Source organism: Haemorhous mexicanus, chromosome 3 (genome assembly GCF_027477595.1).
Source record: "Haemorhous mexicanus isolate bHaeMex1 chromosome 3, bHaeMex1.pri, whole genome shotgun sequence".
In the NCBI taxonomy this organism is placed as follows: Eukaryota; Metazoa; Chordata; class Aves; order Passeriformes; family Fringillidae; genus Haemorhous; species Haemorhous mexicanus.
In genome coordinates this window covers 88,435,088-88,457,838 of record NC_082343.1, presented here as the reverse complement: position 1 = coordinate 88,457,838, position 22,751 = coordinate 88,435,088, and the positions used below count along the sequence as shown (strand labels likewise).

Here is a 22,751-nt window from a genome sequence, read left to right as displayed (position 1 = left end):
TTTGACTTTTAGTTCAGCATTCCTACTTACTGAAAATCTTGAGGATTATCTTGGATACCACAATCTTCTAGTTCTCATTCACTGTTGCCACAAGTCAGATAAATGTTTTCCAATTGTCCCAAGCTAACTCAAGAGTCACTATGTTATTGCCAGCACTAAATCAGTTTTTCTGAGGATCTTCCCGATGAAAACCACTGAATTAAATCATGGTGGGATTCAGAAAGCTTTCTATCTTCATCTCTGTATAAAATAATCTCACAATTTATTTATCCATTATATAACTGTGCAAATCATGTTTCTTATTAATGCTACATCATCTTGATGTTAACTGAGACAAATTCTCCTTCCTTTGATGCTGATTGGGTTCTTTTCTTATTTTATATACTTTGCACCTCAGTCGCTAAGAGAGAAATTCATTCATGTATGCCTAATTATGATATTTGATATTTTTACATTAGCAGAGAGAGTGAGCATTTAAAATTAAATATAAATAAAAGGCTCTTAATATTTTTCCTGGCTTTTTTTTTGTTTTTTTTTTTTTTTTTTTTGTAGTTGAAAATGTAGATACTGGTATGTCTTTGTAGACTTATGTTTAAAGCTTCAGTATATTCTATTAAGAACTGGGGCTTTTTTTTCACTGCCAGTCCTTTCTTGCATCCATTTGAAATAAATAATTTTCTACCTGTCAGGAAATATTCAAAATGGTCCAGCTGCATGTATTGGACTTTGTTTACAGGGCCAGCATTTGAGTAACTGAGTCTTACTGATATCTCTTTGGACTTCATGCTCAGGTGTGCCTTTGAGGAATGCACAGATCCAAACTTTCTCAGTGATCACTGTAGAAAATACTAGGATTTTATTTCTAAAACTGAATTTCCAATGACCCTTGAGTTTCCAAGTTAAAAATTGAAGGGCATAGTGAAGTCCAACTAATCAGAAGCATTCTGCTAGTTCACTTGACCAAGCAGAGATTTGTCCATTGTGAGTTTAATTGGCACATTTGTTTGGCAGTTCTAAGTGGAGTTCATCTGTTCATGATTCCTATGGGAAGTGGATATGCATATAAGTGTGTGGGGTTTGTTTGCAGATACAGCCTGAGTTCTTTAAAAGGAGTTAGACTTTAGGCACAGGGACAAAGAAAATTTGAGTCATCTGCCACAAATCTATGAAAGGCTAGACAGTGTATGAAAATGTGTTTTGCAAAAAGACCTGGAAAAGGTTTCCAGTCCCAATGTCTGTCAAATTGTTTGAGAACCTTAGGCACAGATTCACAAATGTGACTGGAGATCAAGTTCATATATATGCATTTCTACCCTCCTGTCCAACCTTCTTAGCTTACCTCATTGCTAAATTGTTGAGCCTTTGGACTGCTCCCTTTGTTTGCACAGAATGAGTACTGCAGTATCTTCTCCATAGAACAGACTCCTTTGTTAAAATAACTAAGCCCAATGCAAGTTGTTGTTCTGCAGGGCCTTTACCCCTGCCCTCCTCCTGCCCTTCAGTACCAGGGTCCTCCCCAAAATGCAGCCCAACTCGTCTGGTTCAGATTTCTCACACGTTCTCTTGCACACTATGCATGTGGGAAGGAAGAGAAAATATCCATATTTCCCTTTAATGTAATATGGTGATGCACCATTTTGGAATTGCCTTTATTGGCTTCAACCAGATTAGTCTAGTTTTAAGATACCCTTCTCAAGTGAAGAAAGAACATCAAAATTGAGTTTATAAAACTTGACACATAAGAAAATATTTCCTTTTGAAGATCTGTCCAAGTTGTAGGCTCTCAGCTTCTCCCAGAGAATCCCGGGGAAACATGTACAAGATTGTAATAATTTAAAGTAAACAATATCCACAGCCTTTCCCTCATCCAATAAGAGAGTGACCTTGTCATAGAAGGAGATCAGGTTAGTCAGGCAGAATCTTCCTGAAAGTTATAAATTTTCTCTTTTTTCCTGAAGTATTGAGGGAAAAAAAAAAAGGAAGTTATTTAGCCCCCTTAATATCTCAAGATTTTCAAAAAGTTTATTGCTCATTTTCTAATAAATAAACACATAACTAAAAAAATGTAAAACCACAAAATTTCCCTTCATCTCCATGCAAGCTAAAAACATAAAGGAAAATAGTTTTGCTGATTTAACTAATCTTGAAAATCCATAAAAGTATGGTTTCGAATGTTTTACCCATTGCTAAGGCAAATGCAGTATTAGAATTTAGTAATAACAAAGAAAACTATTTTCCTAGAAGTTTCAGCAGCTGCAAAGAATAACTTCTTGTCAATGGAAGTAAAGATGGTTACATCAAAAATAGTAATACTTTTACATTAAATTCCAAAATATTTTAAGAAAAATATTGTTCCCTTGTTATATGACTAATTAATGAATCTTATCTTTCATGTAATTTTACCATCCTCATTTATTAGTAGGATCTTGCAGTGATATACAAATCCTTTTTTTAATCAGCTCTTAGATAAGTTCATAAAAGTTTATATCAACAGCTAAAAGTAACTTTAATTTGAAGCTTAGGTTGAACAAAAATTATTTTTACAGGGTTTTTGTGGTATGCTGACATCCATTTACACAAAGAAAATATTCTTTTGTCTCTCTCAACCTGTGCATATATGAGAGATGCTCAAGTCTCTTAAGTAAGTTCGTGATCCCGAGCTGCTCTTGCACCAGTCACTCTGTGTCTGTGTTGTACTGCCAGCCCAGCATTCCAGTGAAGGTTTTAATAAGATCTGAACACGTTTTGAGACCAGTCTGTTTAACCAAAGCTTCAGTGACTTCCTGATTAAAAACAAAACAAAACCCCCCCTGATATATAGTCTCCAATATCCCCAGTGGTATTTTTAACAAGCTGCATTGCTTATTCCATTGGTAACTCTTCAGAGCAGTTGATTTTTCTGTCACATGTAACCTTGCCTTCCTCCTGTAGCAGCAGGGTGACATCAATACACTACCTTTTCCTTGTCTGTACTGTCTTTAAGAAAAACGAATATAATTCTGGTATCAACCATTTGCTAGATCCATTTTCATCATCCATCCATGCATTCATTTCCTGTCACACCTGACAGTTTCCCATGAGCAACTGAGAAACTTCTGCATAAATTACCACCAGCTTGGTTGCTGCTATCATGCTGGTCCATGCAAAATTTTTCTCTGCTCACCCTGAAGAGCACAGAGCCTTTTTATTTGAGGATATGAGGAAATGTTACTGTTGCTGTCACTGTCATGGTCACTGAAGTTATGGGTGTGATGTGACCAGTTTGACAGTTTTGAATTAATACTTGGGATGAGTATGAATTATTGTCTCTTTTCTGTAAGCTTTGTGTGCACACACTGCATAAATTTCAGATATTCTTCCTGAGATAGCTTGGCTGTGCAAAGTATATAACATAAAATCATCTTTCTGTACTAGACTTCTACAAGAGAATCCTATGTGCAGTTTTTTAAGGAGACTAGAAATAAATTTTAAATTTAAATTTACATTTCCTTTTCTAAATTTAAGTTGCATGTGTTTTAATAGAATTGCCTAAAGATTGAAAAGATGTTTAGGATTTCTTTGGCTTTAGTGTTTATTATATGTAAACTGCTCTTCCTACTGGTAGAGATGACAGGATTTTTTCTAACACAAGCTTTTTTGGAAAATGAATTATCTTTTTGCAAATGCAGCTTAGATTTAGTTATTCTGGGAAAGGAAACACATTCACCTTTTGTCATAGATTTTCTTCCTCTCACAAAAGATCTAGACAATTTCTGCAGCAATCCTGGTTTGTGAATCTTCATTGAGGTCCTGGGGGAGTCCCCCTTTTGCTTCAAAATTTGAACCTAATCCTTGTCCTGATATCAGGGAGATCCTTATGTTTCTTCATAATTTTATTACAGAACTCTGAAACACTTTTTTGTCAGGTAAGGTACTCCAGCCTCGCAGGGTACCAAAACCTGCAGAACATCAGAGTCCTACTTTGTTAAAAGGTTGACAAACCCCAATAGATAGTTTCATGCACGGTGTCAACTTTTAGAGGCCATTAGGATGCATTGGAAAACTCTTAAACATTTTGGGAAAAAAGTGGGAATGCTGCTTTGGTGTTTGTGGTCAGGGTTCAAACCTGCAGCTCAAGAGGTTATTAAATGTCATTGAATACATGATCAAGCCTCATATAGACTCTGCATACAGGACATACTTTTGAAAGAGAAACTGTTTGTAATTTTGTAGAAGACCAGAGAAGAACTAGAAGAATTATAAAAATTATAAAAAATATGAAAAAAACCCACAAAGTTAATACCCTGTAGTAAGATCCATAAAATTGCAATTTATTTAATTTATTAAATTTCTCCAATTGACAATTGGGTGACAAAATCATAGTCTTTTCCTGCATGAAAAGAGGGTTTCTAATAGAAGCTGGGTTTTTTAGCTGAACAAAATCACACATTACAGTAACTTTAATTCTAGACAAATTCAGAGAAGAAGAAAAATTATTATTTCAATAACTAAGCAAGAATTTGTCAAGTGATTAACAGATGATTTAAGGGATGAATTTCTGTATCATTAAGGGATTTTCTGTCAAGGGATTCTTGTAATCTCATTTAAATGTCTAGAAATGGGCAAGTGAAGTCTGAGCAGATCTCCTTAGGTTCTTTTGGAAAATTAACAGGTATCTTTTGAAAGATGTTATCTTACTGAGCACCATTGTCTGTTTTAGGGTGGGAGTAAAAATGTATAGCAAGGCAAAGAGTGTGCTACATAGAAAAAGTCACAACAATGTTGAAATATTGAAAATGTGCTAACTTTCTACTGTTGGTTTTTTTTTTTAATCCTACTTAAAAATACTGTGAGAAATTTTTCCACTTAATCACAATATTTGAAAAAAAATATTCTGCACAGTATGCAACACCCAATATTCAGTACAATATACTTTAAATCCTAGTAGTTTTTTGGCTTTGGCCAAGTTCAGTAGGAGAATATCTTTGACTGAAACAAGAGGCAGATAGATGCTTTATATATGAGCAGCCCTGTGTGAGTCTATGCTGTTGTATGCAAGCATGGTTTCTCCATTTTTTAGATGAGGTAAACCTGCACTGATAGGTTAAAAAATATTAAAATATTTTTTAGTATACACAAAATACCCAGAATATTCTTCCCCAAGTAAAAAAACAGCTCCCCATCTTCCAGTACATCAAGAAGTCTCATTTTTTCAGTCTCTGTACATGTAGACATTTAAAGGTAATGCTAGTGATTTATTCTGCATGATATATTGGGATGTACTACAGCTGAGTGATGACCTGAAAGTTGTGTAAGCATTTGGATAGGTGCTCCTGGAAGATTTGTCATCTGAATTCTTTCTAAAGCCAAACCTTTAGTCTCTAATTGCCTTTTGTTACCCTCTTGCCAGTAGGTTATAGGTCTAGTACTAGAGAAGGTAAATCCACAACGCTAACTGTGCCAGAGCAGCAAAGAACAGCAACACATCATCGTTCACGTTCTGTGTCTCCTCACCGTGGTGACGATCAGGGCAGGCCCCGTTCACGTTTACCAAATGTGCCATTACAGAGGTAGGCACCTCCAGTCAAACTCAGTGTGCTTTCATGTTTGTATAATTGCTTGTGTCATTATTAACTTCTCTCTCGTTCAGGAATTTTTCACAATTTTAAAGCTTGGTTTTTCTTCCTAAATTTATTAGTGCAGTATTTGAACTTGATACGTGCTTTCGTTATTCACTCTTGGGATGAATCGTAACTTTGTAAGACTTACTTCTTTTTACTCATATTTTCTCTGTGATTCATCATCTGTGTACCATAACTAATACATAGGTTTGGACATTTTTTCAGTCAGTGGCAGAATCTTGTATGAAGCTACTTATGAACATTTGTAGGATAATAGTGGCATGTATAAATTGCATAATTTTTAATGGCATTCTTTCAGAAAGCATGTATTAATTATTTATGATTAAAGAATTCTTTCAACCAGCTTGTACTGTGATCCGTTGTTATGAGAAAACAAGATTTTCATACATACTTCTGCTTTTCAGGAGTTTAGATGAAATTCATCAGATGAGAAGATCACGTTCTCCAACTAGACACCATGATGCCTCCAGAACTCCAGTTGATTACAGATCCAGAGAGATGGATAGTCAGTATTTGTCTGATCAAGAAAGGTACATTGTCAGCCTGAACATGGAAAAAAGTTTAGAAACATTGTCAGCTTGCCTAATTTTCAAATTTTCGTTAGAAATGTGACTGATAGCAATGGGGAAGGGAGAGAATTCCTCAGAACTGATAGTGCCACTGTAAAATTATCTATACCTTTTTTTTTTTGTTAAACTGTGTACTGGGTTGACAGTAATTGCAGGTGTCTAGACAAGTTATTCTTGTCTTTTTTTCCTAGATATTCTACTGCTTTTTCCCAAATGAAGCCCAGATGATTTTTGCTAGAAAGCCATGCATCTTCATGTATGCTCTAGCTCTTCTTGTAATACCAGAATTTACCAGTTGTGCTAGCCAACAAAATACCAGACATTAATTCGTCCTAGCTGGGAGTTGGATGCATGCTGGCTTGGATTCATATGCCTATAAATTTTAGACAGCTGTGGGTGCAGTCTCCCAGCATCCTATGTAATATTCTGGTGAACTTTGTACACAACCCAGGCGTAGCAATGATAGTTTCAGTACTAGTTGTAGTGGGCCAAAATTTCCAATCTTAGATGTGTGCCACATACACACCTCTCCCTGGAATACACAGAGTGGCTGCACTCAAAGAATCCTTGGCCTCCCCTCGTAGGCACTGTTTTCAGGTGCTTTATTCTGATAAAATGGAAGAAATTAGAATTTCTTTTTAGTTTATACCTGCAAAAAAAGCTTAGAAAGATATTTCAGCTCATCAGTTGAGAAAAATAATGATGACAGTCACACAGATTATCAATTTTTATGGGATGTTGTTTACTTTGAAAAAATCATATAGCTAGACATAATAGCAAACTTACCATTCAGATAAGATCAATTGTTGCAGTAATGTCTTTTTTTTTTTTTTTTTCTTGGCAGTAAGTAACTACTTTAAGAACTAAGTATAACAAAATCTTTCCCTATAATCCAGTAAATTCCATATGGAACATACACTTTGTAGTGATGTGAAAACATGTAAACGTTAAACCATAAAAGTCTCTGGAATTCTTTGGCCAGATTTGAAACAACACAAAGACTGAATAACAGGTGGCTCTTGCAGTTCAGCTAGTTCAGTTTTGTATATGATCATGCCTGTTTTACCTTTGTAGTATGGTAACATAGGTGAGGGAGTTATTGAGCTGTCTGGTACATGTAAAAATTCAAATAGGCAAGAAGTGTGTACATAATTGACTAAGTTGGATTTTTGCACTGAATTTTCTTTCAGAGGTGAATTAAATTGTTTTTAAATATAGTAGTCAGATTTATAGTTGGGCTAATTCAAGTAACTTCCACTTGTTGCAATTTTTTTCTGTTTTTTTTTTTTTTGGGGGGGGGCAGTGATACTTTCAAAAGATTTCTGAAGATATTTATTGAATTGATTTGTTATTAATCAGATTTGAAGAGAAAAAGGCTTTAAAAAGTAGCTTTTGTCAGTATAAAGATAGACAGTTAACTGCCTAGAAATTTCTCTTTTAGTAAAGCCTCAAACCTGGACATAACTGGTGATATATACATGGATTATGGTTGGAGAGGAGCTGGGTTTACACTGAGCCTGTCTTGGGAATGAGCAATGGGCTGCTGGATTTGTTCAGAGTCTTCAGTTTTTTTCAGTGTTCACAAAACTTTTTTTGAAGTTTAAAGGTCAGATATGAAAGATGTACATGGCTTATTTGCAGGATTTAAAGATGGGTCCATGTACTTGTGTCCTTAAATAGTAATCTTGTCTGCAGTGGTCTCGTTTTCCCCATTTTCCTTTTCATCTTTTCCTCCAGATTTCATCAGTTGTGAAGTCTGTTTAATTCTGGCAGGTTTTTCCAGCTTTCAGTATAAAAGAATAGCATCATATGAATGATCCAAATCAGGTTTTGTTAAGAAGGACCATCTGTCACATCCAAGAATTAAAAAAAACCCGACTTAATTAAATATTATGGATTAGTATCAAGAGTAGTGTAGGTACTATGTGTTGTGCCTGTACTGAACCCTTTACCTAAACAAGTACATTCACATAGATATCTAATGTAAACTTGGCTTGAAAGCTGAGGAATTACCCAATAATTTCCAGAAATTACAGCTGCTGATTAGTTTCAATAATTTTCTCAATTATCTGTTCAAAATCAATATTAAGTCATAATATAGGTCTTTGTAAAAATAGTTACTACCACTCTCTTACAGAAGCATCTGTTGCAATAAGTTTCCAGTGGAACTTATTTGTCCACTTCAACAGTGTTATATATATTTATATACATATATGCACACATATATTAATATATATAAACTGTTAGGAAAAGCTTTTTATTAGGAAAGCATTGTCCAATTTTCAAGAGCATGACATGTTTTTGGTTTTGTTTTTGTTTTTGTTTTTTGTTTCTTTTATTCCAAAGTAAAATCTCTTAATTATGAGTATAGAAAACATTTGTTTGAGAATAGTAATCTCTACTTTAAGTGTCTCCCCAAACAGACTTAATTTATCAGAGAACTGCATATTCTCAAAATATTGGTAATGTTCTTGATGGATTCTTTTACTTTTTTTTTAACTAGAAGATTTCATGGTGGCTTTGTTATTTTATATCACTTTTCTGGATGACTTTTTTATTAGTGTTTGCTTTGGGCCAATTACAATAGATACTCTTTGGCTTCGGAAAGGTAAATACTAACACAATACCCTATGATTTAATGTGGACTTTGCATCTACTTTGCAACTCTAAAGAAAATAGTAACTTTTTTCCTAAAATCCATAGTTGTTTGTAATTTGGAAAGATGCATATAAATCCTGTCAGTCCTCTGAGTTTATGAATAGAAATTTGGCTTAGAAAGAAAATTAAAAAATTCAGTTCAACTCTAGTGCATATTGCTGCATCAAGCTAGTGGCTCCAGATGTAATTAAATCTTAAATGACCCAAAAGCCCTTATTTCAAGCTGCCCTGTTTAGAATTTTAGGTAACTAATGCCTATAGTGTATCAATGAAATGCATCATTTTATAATGACATGAAGTGTGAAACACATTGAACAACTGCTGCTTTATCTGTTTTGTAATATTTTCTCTCCTTTTTTTTTTTTTTTTTGCCATAGTACTTCATGGGATTCCCTGCTTCTTTTAAAATTAGCATGTTCCATGAAGCTTACCTTTAATTTCATATTTACAATGATAGAAGTTTTGGAGCTTGGTCTTTCTGATTGTGTTGAAGTGCATAAAACTACAGGCTTAATTCAAGGGATATTTCATATCATAGTCATATTTACCATAGGCATAAATATGCATGAATTTTACCATCTTGCTGGCTATAGTATATGTTTGCTTACAGTACAATTAAAATAGAATAGATGGCTGATTTTCCTCAATTTGAAAGAATAAGAAACAAAAAATCTGATGGCCAATTAGCTTTTTTGTTTGTTTCTTTAGGATTATCATTACAAAAACCTTTTAAGAGCTATGAGTCAGAATTTATGTTTGGCCAAGCACAATATTTCAAATGAACAAATATTTTTGATTTTCCCAAAATGGTGACTGGTTATTCTTCCCATAAACCAACCTGCACTAAATCATTTTCAAACCTTGACTGCTTTTACCTGTATGATTTTGTAGCTTAGGAAGCCACAAAACCCAACACAAAGCAAAGAACAGACATTTTTTTTTTTTCCTAAAGCAGTTCTCTATTAATTAGTTCATGAGACAGGAGGTTATTAGAAAACTGTTGCCATTTTATGCTATTTGTTTCATCATGAAGAGCTCTGAAAAAGTAATTCTGAATTTAAAAGAAAAATGTCACAGGAGGAGGTGCCGCACTAAAATGAACTTGTTGAAAATGTAGTTATTACATGCATTTTTTGACTCATGCATTTTGAGACATGCAGTCTTATCAGATTATCTATCTGGGTGAATGCTTCTCATTTCTTTTGATGTTTTCATTTGCTTATCATTGGCATAACCCATGTCATCTAATGCTTCATATCTATATCTGTTTCACTCACCACCCATCCTGTCTGTGCAGTGAGCTTCTTATGCTGCCCAGAGCAAAGCGAGGAAGAAGTGCAGAGTGCCTACACACCATCAGGTAAATACAGGAGTGTGGGAATCACAAACACATCTGCTTAGTTCTGCCTACTTTGTGTGCCCAACGTTCTTTCCATGGTGGTATTTAGTCCCAGGACATAAAGAATTTCCAAGTACATTGTGATCCAGATGTCAGTCACTCTTTTTGTTTGTTTTAATTTAGATTCAGATGTGTGTGTCTGTTTGTGAACCTCAGTAGTAAGGATTAAAGGAGTTGAAGAAACTTTGTTTTGCAGTTGTGTTTTGTGGTAGATTTTCTGTCTAGTCACAAAAGTCCTGATCTCCCAATGCATGAGCATTGTAAAAATTTCAAACATTGGTTTTTTTAGTTAGTTTTGTTTTCTTTTATTTGCATTTTAATGTTTCTATAACAGCCATGCACAATTAAACAATCTTTGCTTGTTGTGACACCTGATATCATGCTGATTTAGTCACTTGCAGAGGAATAAACACTGATGTACAAGGGCTTACTGGAAGTCCCAGATATGAGGGGATTTGTATTACTTGGTTTTGCATCTAAAAGTTGTTCTATAAATTGGATCCACATGTAAACTTTGTAGTTTGGGCCCATCTTCAATCTTCATTAATCTCTTGTTCCAAAGCCAGGAGCTCCCTGTCTTACCACTTTCCAGAGTTGTGAAACTAAACGGGACTGAAATATCTTTATCTAAGAAATCCAAGTCTGCTCCCCCACCTTTTTTTTCACCATCTCTGTTAACCATGTTAAAAATCCATGACATTGTGTAGAACATCTTTCATTTGCAATAAGTAAAAATGTAGGTTGACATTAAATTAAAGTTAACCATTCAATTAATTCAATCAGGTAGTTATCCTTTGTCCCTTCAGGATCTGGGTGTTGATGAGAGTTTTGTGTCACTGTGAAATGTTTTAAATCACCAAATGTTAAACCATGTTGTCTAGTACTATTATTCATTTATTCAATTTAGGATTTTCTCTTACATAGTACCGTTTATTTTTTTAAATGTCTTCACTTGCTTTAATTTTCATCATCAAATTTGAAGCAGTATTAAAGATGCTAGGGTTTTGTTATACAGCAGAGAAGTATAAAACTAAAATAATAAATATGTAAGCTTTCAAAAAAATCTGCACCAATGAAGCTGTTAAATGAAGTTTTTGTTATCAGTAGAAATATTTCCATTCTCGTACTTCAGCTAAAAAGACATTTTCATCAAGATTTTAATTTTAGAATTTAATAATATTTTTAACTTCTTGTTATTTTATGTCTGTTTAATGTCAGATGATAGCAATTTTTCCTGTCCTTTTTGGTCCGTCTTCTGTAGCTTCATTCTCTTCCTACCCCCAGCCCTGTACTTTCTCCTTTCCCTCTTAAAGATTATAATTGTTAGTACAATTTTTCAATGACATTGCTTAAAGTCTCAATTAATGAAGTAAATACCGTAAATATACAGTAAATATAAATTTTTTATAAATAAATTATAAACTTATGGTGCACTTTGCCCAGCCATTAGCTTTCCAATAATTTTAGAAATCTATCAAACCAGTCTGGTCACAGCAAAAAGTTGTGCAACTTTTTGCAAGCTTTGTCCTTTTTACAAGGACAGCAATAGAGTTAGGTAATAGCTACACTGAATTCAGGACTTCCTTGCCTTTTTCTTTATTCCATTTATTGTTACAGTATTTTTGTGGTGAAAAACCCCAAAAATTTCACACTCTAAAAGTAATAGTAGTGGTATACTATAAAACAGGATAGTACTTATAATAATGTTTTGAAGATGAATATAAAAGCCAGAGGTGACAATAGATTGATTATTTGAAATTTTACTCTGAGGCTTATACACCCCAATTCTAAATAATACCCCAAGACTGGAAATACACATTCTGTAAATAATAGTTTTGAAAACAGTTTAAGCAAAAATTTGTTCTATACCATCTTCTGTCCTTTCTTATTTCTAGTGACCCGACATTTATTCATGTTAGACATTTTATGAGGCTTTATCCTTGTTTTCTAGGCAGCTTGCTGAGCAATGGTTTAATTAGTCCTTGAGACAGCTTCAGCTTAAAATGGGAAACAAAAGTTAATGATTTTAAGTTAAATGAAAGAAATTAGGTAGTCCAAGCTACAGAGTTAAGGTATATGGTGAGTTTAATGCACCCGTTTGGAATACTAGTCCTAGCTACCCATCCTGTAGCTCTGTATGCAATTATTAACTAATAGAAATGGTGGAAAGCTGTATACCTGTGCTATAGATCATGGGTTGCCACATTCCATGTTATAGATCACCCCTACTTTGATTGGAAATATCTGCCCATGTGCCAGGATTGGCCTGATGACAGCCATTCCTTTTTTGCTCCTGTGCCATGTTACAGTGACCTCTGATGGAGAATTCACCAGTGGTGACCACTAAACCCGTACAAGAAGGGTCAAAGCTCCTCTGCTAAATCCTTTAGGGTTTTACAAACACTGATGTTTCCAGGCAGAGAGTTGATTCATCTCTCTGTGACACAGCCAGGTTTTTAATGTTGGTCCTGCTGTGTTTTGGTCCCAGGCTTAACAGGAATGAAATGTTCTATCAGGACAGACTGCTGCAAAATCCTCAAGCCTGCTGGTTCTTCTCCTAGTAGTTCCATAGTTGTGCCCTAGTGGGGTATGTGGGAAATTGTTAGAATGTTGTTATTAACCCTTAGCCATTAAATGGCCATAATTCCCATTCAGCAGCTGTTCTCTGCCTTTACATTTCTCTCTTGTTCAGTGGGGAGAGGTGGCTGATAAAATAAACATTTCCTTCTTTAAAATCTATGATGATATTACACAGTTGTCATGTGATACCTCAGTGCTGCTGTGCTGGCTAATGTAGTACTTCTCCTAAGTGTTTTAATTAGCTGATAATTAAAAACATTTAATTACTGGTAAATTTTTAAGCTGATATGCCACTTTCAAAAGACTTCCACATTCAAAAAAGCCAGTTGCTAATACATCTGTAAATAAATTTTTGATACTGTATATCCCTGTTTTAGTGGGACTTTCATGCTTAGCTACTAAAGAGGCAAAAATCTCTGCAGGCCATTACTTAGAGAAATAAAGAGTAAGTTTAATATCAACTTTAAACAGTCTGTGTATTTTAATTAAAAGTATCTATAAATGCCATATATATTACTTCCATTTCAAGAAAACATCTGAGCTGTACTAGCATTGGCATGAGTTCTTGCACTTTATTAAGAAAAGGGTTAATACAAAATTGTTCCCCCAGATAGCTGTCACAGTACTTGAGAAAAACATAGATGAGATGTCTACTCTTACTGCTATACAATATAATAGAATATTATGCATTTTTTTTATGTTCTGGTCAGTCTTGGCTTGCCTTTACCTGTCTTTTTATTTCTGGCATTTTTTTGTGTTGTCCTTTGTTCTTTTCTGACCCACCACATGGCAGAAGTTCTGTTAGGCACTATAAAACATTACCACCCAAGATGCCTTTACTAGAAAATGGTACTCATTGGAACCTGTACAGGTAAGAAGTGTTTAGAGTCCCCTTTGAGTAGTTAGCTTCTTTTTTAAAAAATAAAGACTTCCCTTGTTAAAGAAAAAAATTACAAAATGTTTCATACATTTTTGTGACTGTGAGATAAGGGATAAAGTCCTAAAATAACTCCACATAGTTATTTCAATTAACACCTATGTTACAAAAAAAAATTGAAACCAAATTACTTTGTATTAGTTGGAGTTGTCTTCACTGTTAAAATCACATGTTGCATGTTTTTCTCTATTAAATTCTTTTGTTTATGTATGGGATTTCTGTTACATGTTGAATTTATTTTCATTTTGTTTAAATAATTTTAATTTACAAAGCTCAACTCTTCCTGCATGTGCTAAGACCAAACCCGTGATTAGACAGGATATTTCACTCCTTCATGATTGCCTTAATTTACGAATATCGAAATTTGGAGATGATCTGCTGGTTAGGTAAGACACTGAGGATTAATCCCCCCACTTGTTTGGTATCTAATATTGATTTTGCAGAATAAATGAGCTTCACTATAAAGGGATTTCACATGACATATAGTGGATCACGTTATTTTATGTTGGCTTAAAATTTACTGCTGTTAATAAGGATATAACTTTATTGTTTGGTATTTCTCATTCCACTTTTTTTACAAGTGGGTGCTGTTCTGTCTCATCCAGTTTTAAACATTTCAATGATATTTGCAAAAAATTTCTCGCAGCCTTTTGTTTGCTTTTATTTTCTAAACAAACCTTGACACTATCATCCAGTCAACCCTTTTACGTTTTCCTTAATTAAATCATTGTGATTCTACATTTTCTGTAAAGAGAGCATTATTTTATGAGTTAATATCTAACATTGTATTCCTTTGTTTTCTTTTTCTTTCTCTTCTACCATTGGATGCAATGCACTGGCACTAGTGAACTGCAGCCCTCCCTTGACAGGGCTAGGAGTGCTAGTACCAACTGCTTGAGACCAGATACTAGTTTGCATTCACCAGAACGAGAAAGGTATCAAATAAAAACTTATGAATTTCTTGTCATCTGTGCTGGTGATCTTTATAAGTTTTGTTTTTCTTCATATGAGTATTCCACATCCTTGTACATTCTTGTCTGCTTTGGTATTTGTAGACATTTTTGCTCCTATATTCATGTATGTCATGTAAATTGTGTGTTGGAGTTTATGACCGCTTCCAGCTTCTTCCTTTGTTTTAGTTCAAGCTGATGTTCATTGTTTACAAAAGTCCTCAGTATGCTGATAATAGCATTGCAGTGTTAAGTATTTTGAAACTACCACTTGGTTGTGAATCTTCATCATCATTTGCTAAAAAGCATTACATCTGTTTCTTGCTTGTTCTGTGGACTGCTAATAAAGCAGTGGCATAAATTAGAAAATACAACAAAACTTTCACATTTCAAACCTGAACTGTATCATTACTGATATATTTCTTACAGAACAGCCAAACATCATTCCTTTCTTTAATCTGCTGCATCAGCTTTTGCAAGGTGGATAACTGCATTAAGGTTTTTTGCTCTGATATTATGTTAAGGTCCACATAAGTCTTAAGACATGTTCACAATTTAAATGAAATATTATTGTGTCACATACATTGTGCAGGCATGTTATGGATGCTTTCTGTACTTTCACAATTACAGTAGATTGATTCAGAATTTTAGGTGAATCAAATAGTACTGGTGTAAAAAGGGTGATTCCACAAGAGAATTTTCATCACTACCCATGTTTTTGGCTAAGAATGATACCACTTTAAAGTGAGATTTTAGGCTCACTAAGGGCAATAATAGGTTCCCTTTGCATGGGAATAGGACAGAATTACATTTTAGTCTGTCCAGTTTAACTAGTATGGAAGTGAATAGTGCTTTTTTAGTCAACACACAGTGTGGTGGTTGTAACAGTTGTGTTATTTTCTTTATTGTGGGGCAGGATGCCTGAAGAAAGGCACTGAGAATGCACTTTCCTCTTTGAGATAGGGTTTCACCTGAGTTTTTTGTTTATAATTTCCCTTTCCTTTCTCCCTACTTCCTGCTGCTCCTTGGTTGGAACTGTGCTTTTTCTTAAGTTATGCTCTTGTGGCAGAGGAGTGACTAATGTTCTGCTGAGGTATCCCTGATGGATCTACAGTAGTTTTTTCTTTTTTAAGTCTGAGCTCAAGACATTACAGATAATATGAATGTGGTTATTAAAAAAACAAACAAAAAAAAATCAGCTGATATAGAGCCACTCAGAATGAAATACAGATATTTTTCTGTATCTTTTTAAAAAATATTGGAACATCATATTAATAACTGAGTGTGTACATACATACAGCTGCCCTCATCTGCAAGCAGTTACTAAATGTAATTGCATATAAATGTGAGCAGTGTTACTTACTTCAAGATGCCACCCATCAAGTTGAGTATTCAATGAAACACTAACTGGTAATTATAAACTATCTAGTAAAAATTTTATACTTAAAACTACATCTGTCCTGATGTGAAGTAGTTTTGTTATGTCTTTAGGATTCATGTCCAGCAACTGGGCACTGTGCAGAATCTGCATCATTTTACATAAGCAGAAGGATGTATATAAAGGAAAGTATTTAGTCTGTATTAGTGGCCTTTGTTGCTACTAAACATGTGGTTTTGCCAAATCATCATTGGTTCTGACCCAGAAAAAAATTACCCATCACTGTGAAAGTTTTTCTTAGCTTTTAGAAGTCCTAAATAGGAGATTTTGACTTGGTATCCTTCATAGAGCAGAAAAACTTGTTAAAGAAATTGATATTCAATTTTTTCTTGATAATTTCGTTGAAAATAATAAGGTGTATGTGGCTTTGACAGAGGATTTTTTTTCCTTTCCTGTGATGTAGAAGATTTTCTTATGCAGCCCAAATTTTGGAGGGGGATTTTATATTTAATATATAAACCCCACCAAATTAATATTTTCGTTTTGGGGAACATAAATTTTAGATTATTTAATTCTCCTCTGTTGAATGTGGAATCTGCTTACACTGAAACATGAAATTAGTCCTCAGTTGCCTATGATGATAGGAAGAGTTTTAATCTGAAAAACACAGAATTAGGTTCAGGGTCTGTAGAAAGCATTTTGGTTCTGGATTGAACAAGATAAGAACAAAAGATTTAAAATACAGTAAGACAAGTTCACCTTGAGTGATAGAAAATCTCTTTTGAAAGTAGGTACAATGAAATACTAAACACAGTAAAAATTACAATGTAATAGACAATATGGAAAAGGTTGTTTCATTACTGGAGACTTAGAGGAAATGAGACACTTGTCAGGTCTGGAATTGGTCCATCAAAGAGAAGCACTGTAAGGTTTTGTGAAGTCCAATCTACTGCCCTTTATCAGGATATTTGAGAGACTGTTGTTGAAGATGTTTGTTAGTTGTTTTCATGTTGTTTCTTCTCCCTTCTCCCCTCCCGGAGTGACAGCATTGTAGATATTATTTAAAAGTCTAGACTTTTATGCTTCTAAATCCAGACTTCTAAATATGCCTTTGTATATTTTCTTTAACAAAATTAGGAATATGCTTACCTATGGAAAATTAGGAATATACTTACCTATGGAAAATTCTACTTATTCTTCCTCACCTTTTGACTCAGAGGGTATGAAGAAGATTATATTTGAGAACAAGAGCTAAAATAAGCCACATTTGAACAAAATGGCAGTGTTATAACAGATGGACAGTAGAGCCCTATTTGTCACTGTCACTGTTTTTCTGGAAACAGTTTTGATCCTTGCATTTTATACAATGCCATTCATGTCATTTGGATTGGTCAGAGTAGTTACTGTTTTTTAAGACACTGCTTTGCCAGTAAAAGTCATTCTATTGACTCACTTATACCAGCAGAAAACTACTTTAAGCTCTATGTATGAATTTGTGATATGAAAGTCTAGTTAGTTTCGGTATAGCAGAACCAAAAAAAACCAGTGAGGACAGAATTTCTTTTCTCTTCCTGTAGGTTCCATCATTTGACCAAGTCCATATAACTTGACTGGCAAACTAACCCTGCCCTGACACAGGCCTGCTAAAGTTTTTTGTTAAATGTACTGATTTTTTTACAGAGCTTAATCCTTCATATATTTCTCTTTTGCACAGAATACTCTAAGACATTGAAAAATATCGATCCCCTACTAATACCTCTATGCAGTTGCACCATGCCTGCCTTTTTTTTTTTCCTCTTCCTACCATCTGCCCTCTATTTATTCCAAGCTGTTTTGTGAATTTCTTTCTTTTTTTTTTTTCCAAAATGATTCTGTGGTTGAAGTTCCTTTGATGATTTGCAAGGCATCTTTAAGTTTATAAAATGTCTTCTATTACCATTGAAAATGTTTCTCCTGCTACTACTTCATTATGCTTTGGGTTTTTTCATTTTTATCCTTTTCACTGTGTCTCAAAATTTCTGCTTTTTTCCTTGTAAATTGGGTGCTATTTCTTTAGAATGGAGAAATTTCTTTTCAACACCCAGTCTCTGCTCAGGAAAACACCTAGACATGAGGTTCGAGGGCAGACTCTGAACTTATTTAGAAATGATTTCTCATCATAACAGCATGTTCCCCAGACTGATTTAAGATTGCAGTCAGTGATAGTTAATAATATGTAGTGTGGCTATTATTTACCCTCTGAATTTCTGCTGTTGCAAGCAGTTGTATGTCTGTTAGCATGAGAACAGTTGCACTGATTGGTACTTCTGGTTTGCTTTTGGCCTGAGATCCTCCATCACTTAGTGGAGGTCTGAACAAATAAAACTGAGGAGCACAGCCAGGGATTAGGTCATGTACAAGGGTCAGCAAACCAGCAAAATACAGCCCCACAGCCGTGTTAGATTTGTTCTGAGGTGCTTCACTGCAGGGAGAATCAAAAGAGGATGTTTGCCATTAGCTGACCACTACTATCCAAACAAGAGACAAAGCTCAGCAGTTACCTGTTACCTAATCATTAACAGATACCAAGGAGGTTGATCCAATTAAAGCTTGTCCCGATTTCATGTTGATTTTTATATTGCATGCCCTGAACAGTTATGTTGACTACCCCCATTTCCATTTAATATAATGTGCAGTGAAATAACTGAATAACTGTTTGCATCAGGTCTGTGACATACTGTCTTTCTGGCTCTTTCCAACCTTGTAAAGAAGGAGGTAGTTACATGTTGGTGTTGTACTGTGGCTCACAGTCATTCAGCATTCAATGAAAGGGAGCATGTTCTGAAAATTCCTACGGAATTACCTAGTTAATTCTTTCAAATGCTCTTTAATATCTGTAGTGGATATCAGCATATTAAGGGCTTTGACTGAGTGCACTGATGCATTAACATTTTCTTTAACTCTTGCTTTGGAGAGAAAAAGAAACTAACTACTAACAACCTATTTGCTCTTGAAACATCTGAAAGACCTACCTAACTGTTCAAATAATGCTCATGTCCCTGAAACCTTTGTTACTTGCATGTTCCATAAATCAAACCCTTTTCCTTATTACATGGACTGGAAGAATGCCTCAGAAAGGGAATTATAAGATACTTGTGCTGAGTTTATGAAAACATTTTGCTATTTGCCAATAAATCAGTTTGTTTTGGTATTGTAAATCGTTATGCATACACTTGTTGCATTACAAACACTTGGCATCCCCCAAAACTAAGCATCCTTCTATAATATAGTCTATATAATTCTGAATTGAATGAGCTTTTTCAAGAAAAGAAATCTCATAATACAACAGCTTTCATTCTCAATTCAGGTCCTTTTTGTTGACTTTAGTTGTGTAACATAATGTACTGGCATGTACTGCAGGGATAAAGAGAAAGAGAGCTGGCTGTACACACTTGCAGTATATGTTTTCAAATGATAAAAAAATGACCCCAGTACTTGTACACAAATGTGTGTAGCTTAGTTTTACCTGCATTCTTTCACTGCATTCCAGAAAAGGGTGACTTTCTGCCCTAGAACTTTTATCATAATTATTAGTCCTACATTTTCACTGAGATTTTTCCATGCAAATAGGTAGGAGAGATTAGCAAAATATCAAGATAATGACCATTATATGGTCTTTTAAAGCCTTCTCTAATTTGGAATTGCAGCATCCTGCACAAATGAAAGGCTTTTAGGTAGTCAAGCATTTGAGACTATTTGAAAACTTAATGGTACACCATATAGAAGATTTATATTGGTCTAAATTCTGCATCTTTGGGCTCACCTCCTCTTCGTTTCTGATGTGATGTTTTTGCATTAAGCAGCCTTAAGTAAAGTATATTTGGGTATTAGAAAGCTGTTAGAAAAAAAGAATTAAATTACACACTTCCATTACTTTTTTGGGGTATTTTTCCAGTCCCAAATCCCCTATATTTAATTTTACCACAAACTAAATGCCGTATTTTCTTCCTGTTTTATTGAACGGGCAAACAGGGGTAGATGGTCCCCCTCCCTAGAGAGGAGACGACCTACTAGTCCCAGGATTCATATCCAGCATGCATCTCCGGAGGATGACAGGTACTAGTCAACTCCTCCCAGTTGAAAAATGGCTTACTGCATCTTGCACTCTCAGAGGAGTACACTGAAATTTAGAGGTGTGCATTTGTGTGGAGACTTACAACCTCCAGAAGCCCAAAATAAAACAGCAGCTTAGGTATCATCTCTGCATTTCGTTGAACTGTTATAAAGCACAGAAGAATGAACATCTTTTCAAGTTTTCTGTTTGTCTGAATAGTCACAAGACATGAAATATGATGTCTGATTCAACAGCACATCATCTGTGTTAATGTTCTCTAGTCTGTTTTTACCTGCTTCTGTAAATGGTGCTGCTGCTTTCACTGTGGTGCTTTATAATGTGATAAATACTTGTTGTAGAGCATATTCTTGTGTATATGTTTGTTTCCATTGGTTTTGGTTTTCCTTTTTTCAACCAACTGTTCCTAATGGGAAAAAACCCCACAGGCTGAGATGTTGGAGGTCTTGTTAACACTTTCTAGTTGATGTATGTAAAAATTGGCACTGTTTGTAAATTCTGTTCAAATCAGGATGACCTCCATGGAGCAGGTTTTCCTAATAAGGTAGGTTTTGATTAAGAACATCAGGGCTTTAAATAAATTTTTATGCTGAAAATCATCTATGATTAATAGAAGCACCTTTGTTTTTTTACTTATCACGAGTTTTCTAATCACATGAGTTTTGGTATCCCGTTGCTTTGGCAGCAGTAATTTTTTCTTTGTTATTTTATTTCCAGATAGATATTTTAAGCAGACATTGTCATTTATATTTAAGTGCAATTTCACAATTTTTCTTTCAGTATTTTGTATTACAGTAACTGATAGGACACGGATTAATGTAGATACAGATTAAAGTAGATAATATTTACATGAACTTATGAAGTTGCATTTAAAACTGTAAGACTGAAATACCACTGGTGCCAGTCCTGACCTTCTGCTAAAGCCTGTCCACAGTACTGACATTTTTACTGTGATTTATCTTGTTTGCTTGATACTGGAAATATTCCACTCAGACCAGGTAGGAAGAGTGTAGCTGTGCGTGGAAAGTATTTCCTGTTTTTAATTGGAGTTAAACAGCATTATAAATTACAGAATTAAAGTAGTGAAACATCATTTTGAAGCTGGCCTCCTTTACAGATACTGCATTTCCAGAAATTTTGCCAACACGACCCTTTGATGGGACAGCTACTAAGAGTTTAGAAATGTACTTTATGTCTTTTAGGCATTTTTAAGTAATATTGGTTCTCATTTTTTGGGTCAATTGAAAGATTGCCTTCGACTTCAGGGTATCAGACTTGAAAAAATCAGTGAAATGAGGTTTCCCTCTAAATACTGCCATTCTCAATGCCAAATAGTAAGCCTTTTTACACTAGCTGAAATTTTGTGGAGAAAGGCTGAAATCATCTAATGCCCACTAGCAAACATTTTACAGTGAAACATCTGTAGGATATGGAATCTGTAATGGGAAGGTTTTTGAGATGGATAAACAGCAGTCTAATTTTCTATGTGAAATCAGTGCCTACCTGTGTTTGTAAGTCCTGCATGCAATCTGGTCACCAAAACCCAGTGGTGAGCAGTCAGGCACTGATGAGCACAGAAGGAATTTAAGCTAACCTCAATGCTGATGAGCGTTTGCAGCCTGTGAGTTCCTGGACTTTCTCCTACATTAGGAGAAGTTCTGAGAACATTGACTTTTCTGCCTATCTGTAGAGAGAACATCAGTGAAGGAGTCAAAGGTGCTTTACCTTTGTTCTCTAGGTTTACATTTGTTCTGATTAATTCACATAGTTATTGCAGTGGGCCAATGCTACTCAGTTCAATAATTAAAGTTTTTTCAAAATATGCTTGTATCAATTTGGCAACTGAAGGTAGTGGCTGTTGGGAATGACTGATGGATCAGCAGGGATAACAAACTAACTGCTTATCACAGCTTTTGAATTATATTTCACAGATTAATTGACTTTGAAAGACTTCATCTTACTCTTTATTCGAGTACCTTAGAGATTTATATTACAAATGGGTCTAATTTGCATATAGAGTGGAATCAAAATCTATTTCTGAATGCATTTGTTAAATCTATGACTTATGCATTATTTTTAATTTTGATAAAATTTTTTTTTGCAATATTGTATTTATGTCAAATGGTCATTAACATTAGTTTTGATAAAAGTTTTGGCAAGATTGTTCTTCTGGAATTTGCCATATCAGGAAGAAGTGGCTCCTTGATACATTGATGAGAAGAAGACAGGAGTTACGTGTTATTTCAGTGTTAAAAATTTGGAAATGTTTGGTATCATACATTTCTATAAGATAGTTTGAAGGATAGTTTTTCTCTTGGATTTGATATCATAATTCCTTGAAAGTTTTTTGTTTTTTTTTCTATTAGAAATTAGGAAGTCTAAATGTCTATTGTTTACAGTGTAGACAGATGGATATCTTGTTGTCTGTGAAATTTAAGTGATGATAAAAACAAGGTGAATGAAAGCTGAGTGTTTAATGGTAGGTGAATTTTTTTTCAGACTGTTTGTTTGGAAAAATCTGCATATAATATCAGCATATAATGAAGAC

General features: G+C 34.6%; 1 protein-coding gene across 19 annotated transcripts in view; it reads left to right on the top strand.

Annotated features, from left to right (window-relative positions):
- RIMS1 (regulating synaptic membrane exocytosis 1) overlaps nucleotides 1-22,751 on the top strand; it is a 305,427-nt gene that overhangs the window by 193,552 nt on the left and 89,124 nt on the right. For 6 of the 19 annotated variants that reach the window (XM_059842630.1, XM_059842617.1, XM_059842628.1 and 3 more), the window contains 7 exons: nucleotides 5,390-5,549; nucleotides 6,026-6,151; nucleotides 10,146-10,208; nucleotides 13,621-13,698; nucleotides 14,037-14,150; nucleotides 14,610-14,699; nucleotides 20,104-20,187. In XM_059842630.1, the coding sequence (XP_059698613.1) occupies nucleotides 5,390-5,549; nucleotides 6,026-6,151; nucleotides 10,146-10,208; nucleotides 13,621-13,698; nucleotides 14,037-14,150; nucleotides 14,610-14,699; nucleotides 20,104-20,187 (715 nt within the window). The remainder of the gene's footprint in view (nucleotides 1-5,389; nucleotides 5,550-6,025; nucleotides 6,152-10,145; nucleotides 10,209-13,620; nucleotides 13,699-14,036; nucleotides 14,151-14,609; nucleotides 14,700-20,103; nucleotides 20,188-22,751) is intronic. The other 13 variants (XM_059842637.1, XM_059842618.1, XM_059842621.1 and 10 more) reach the window with 6 other exon arrangements.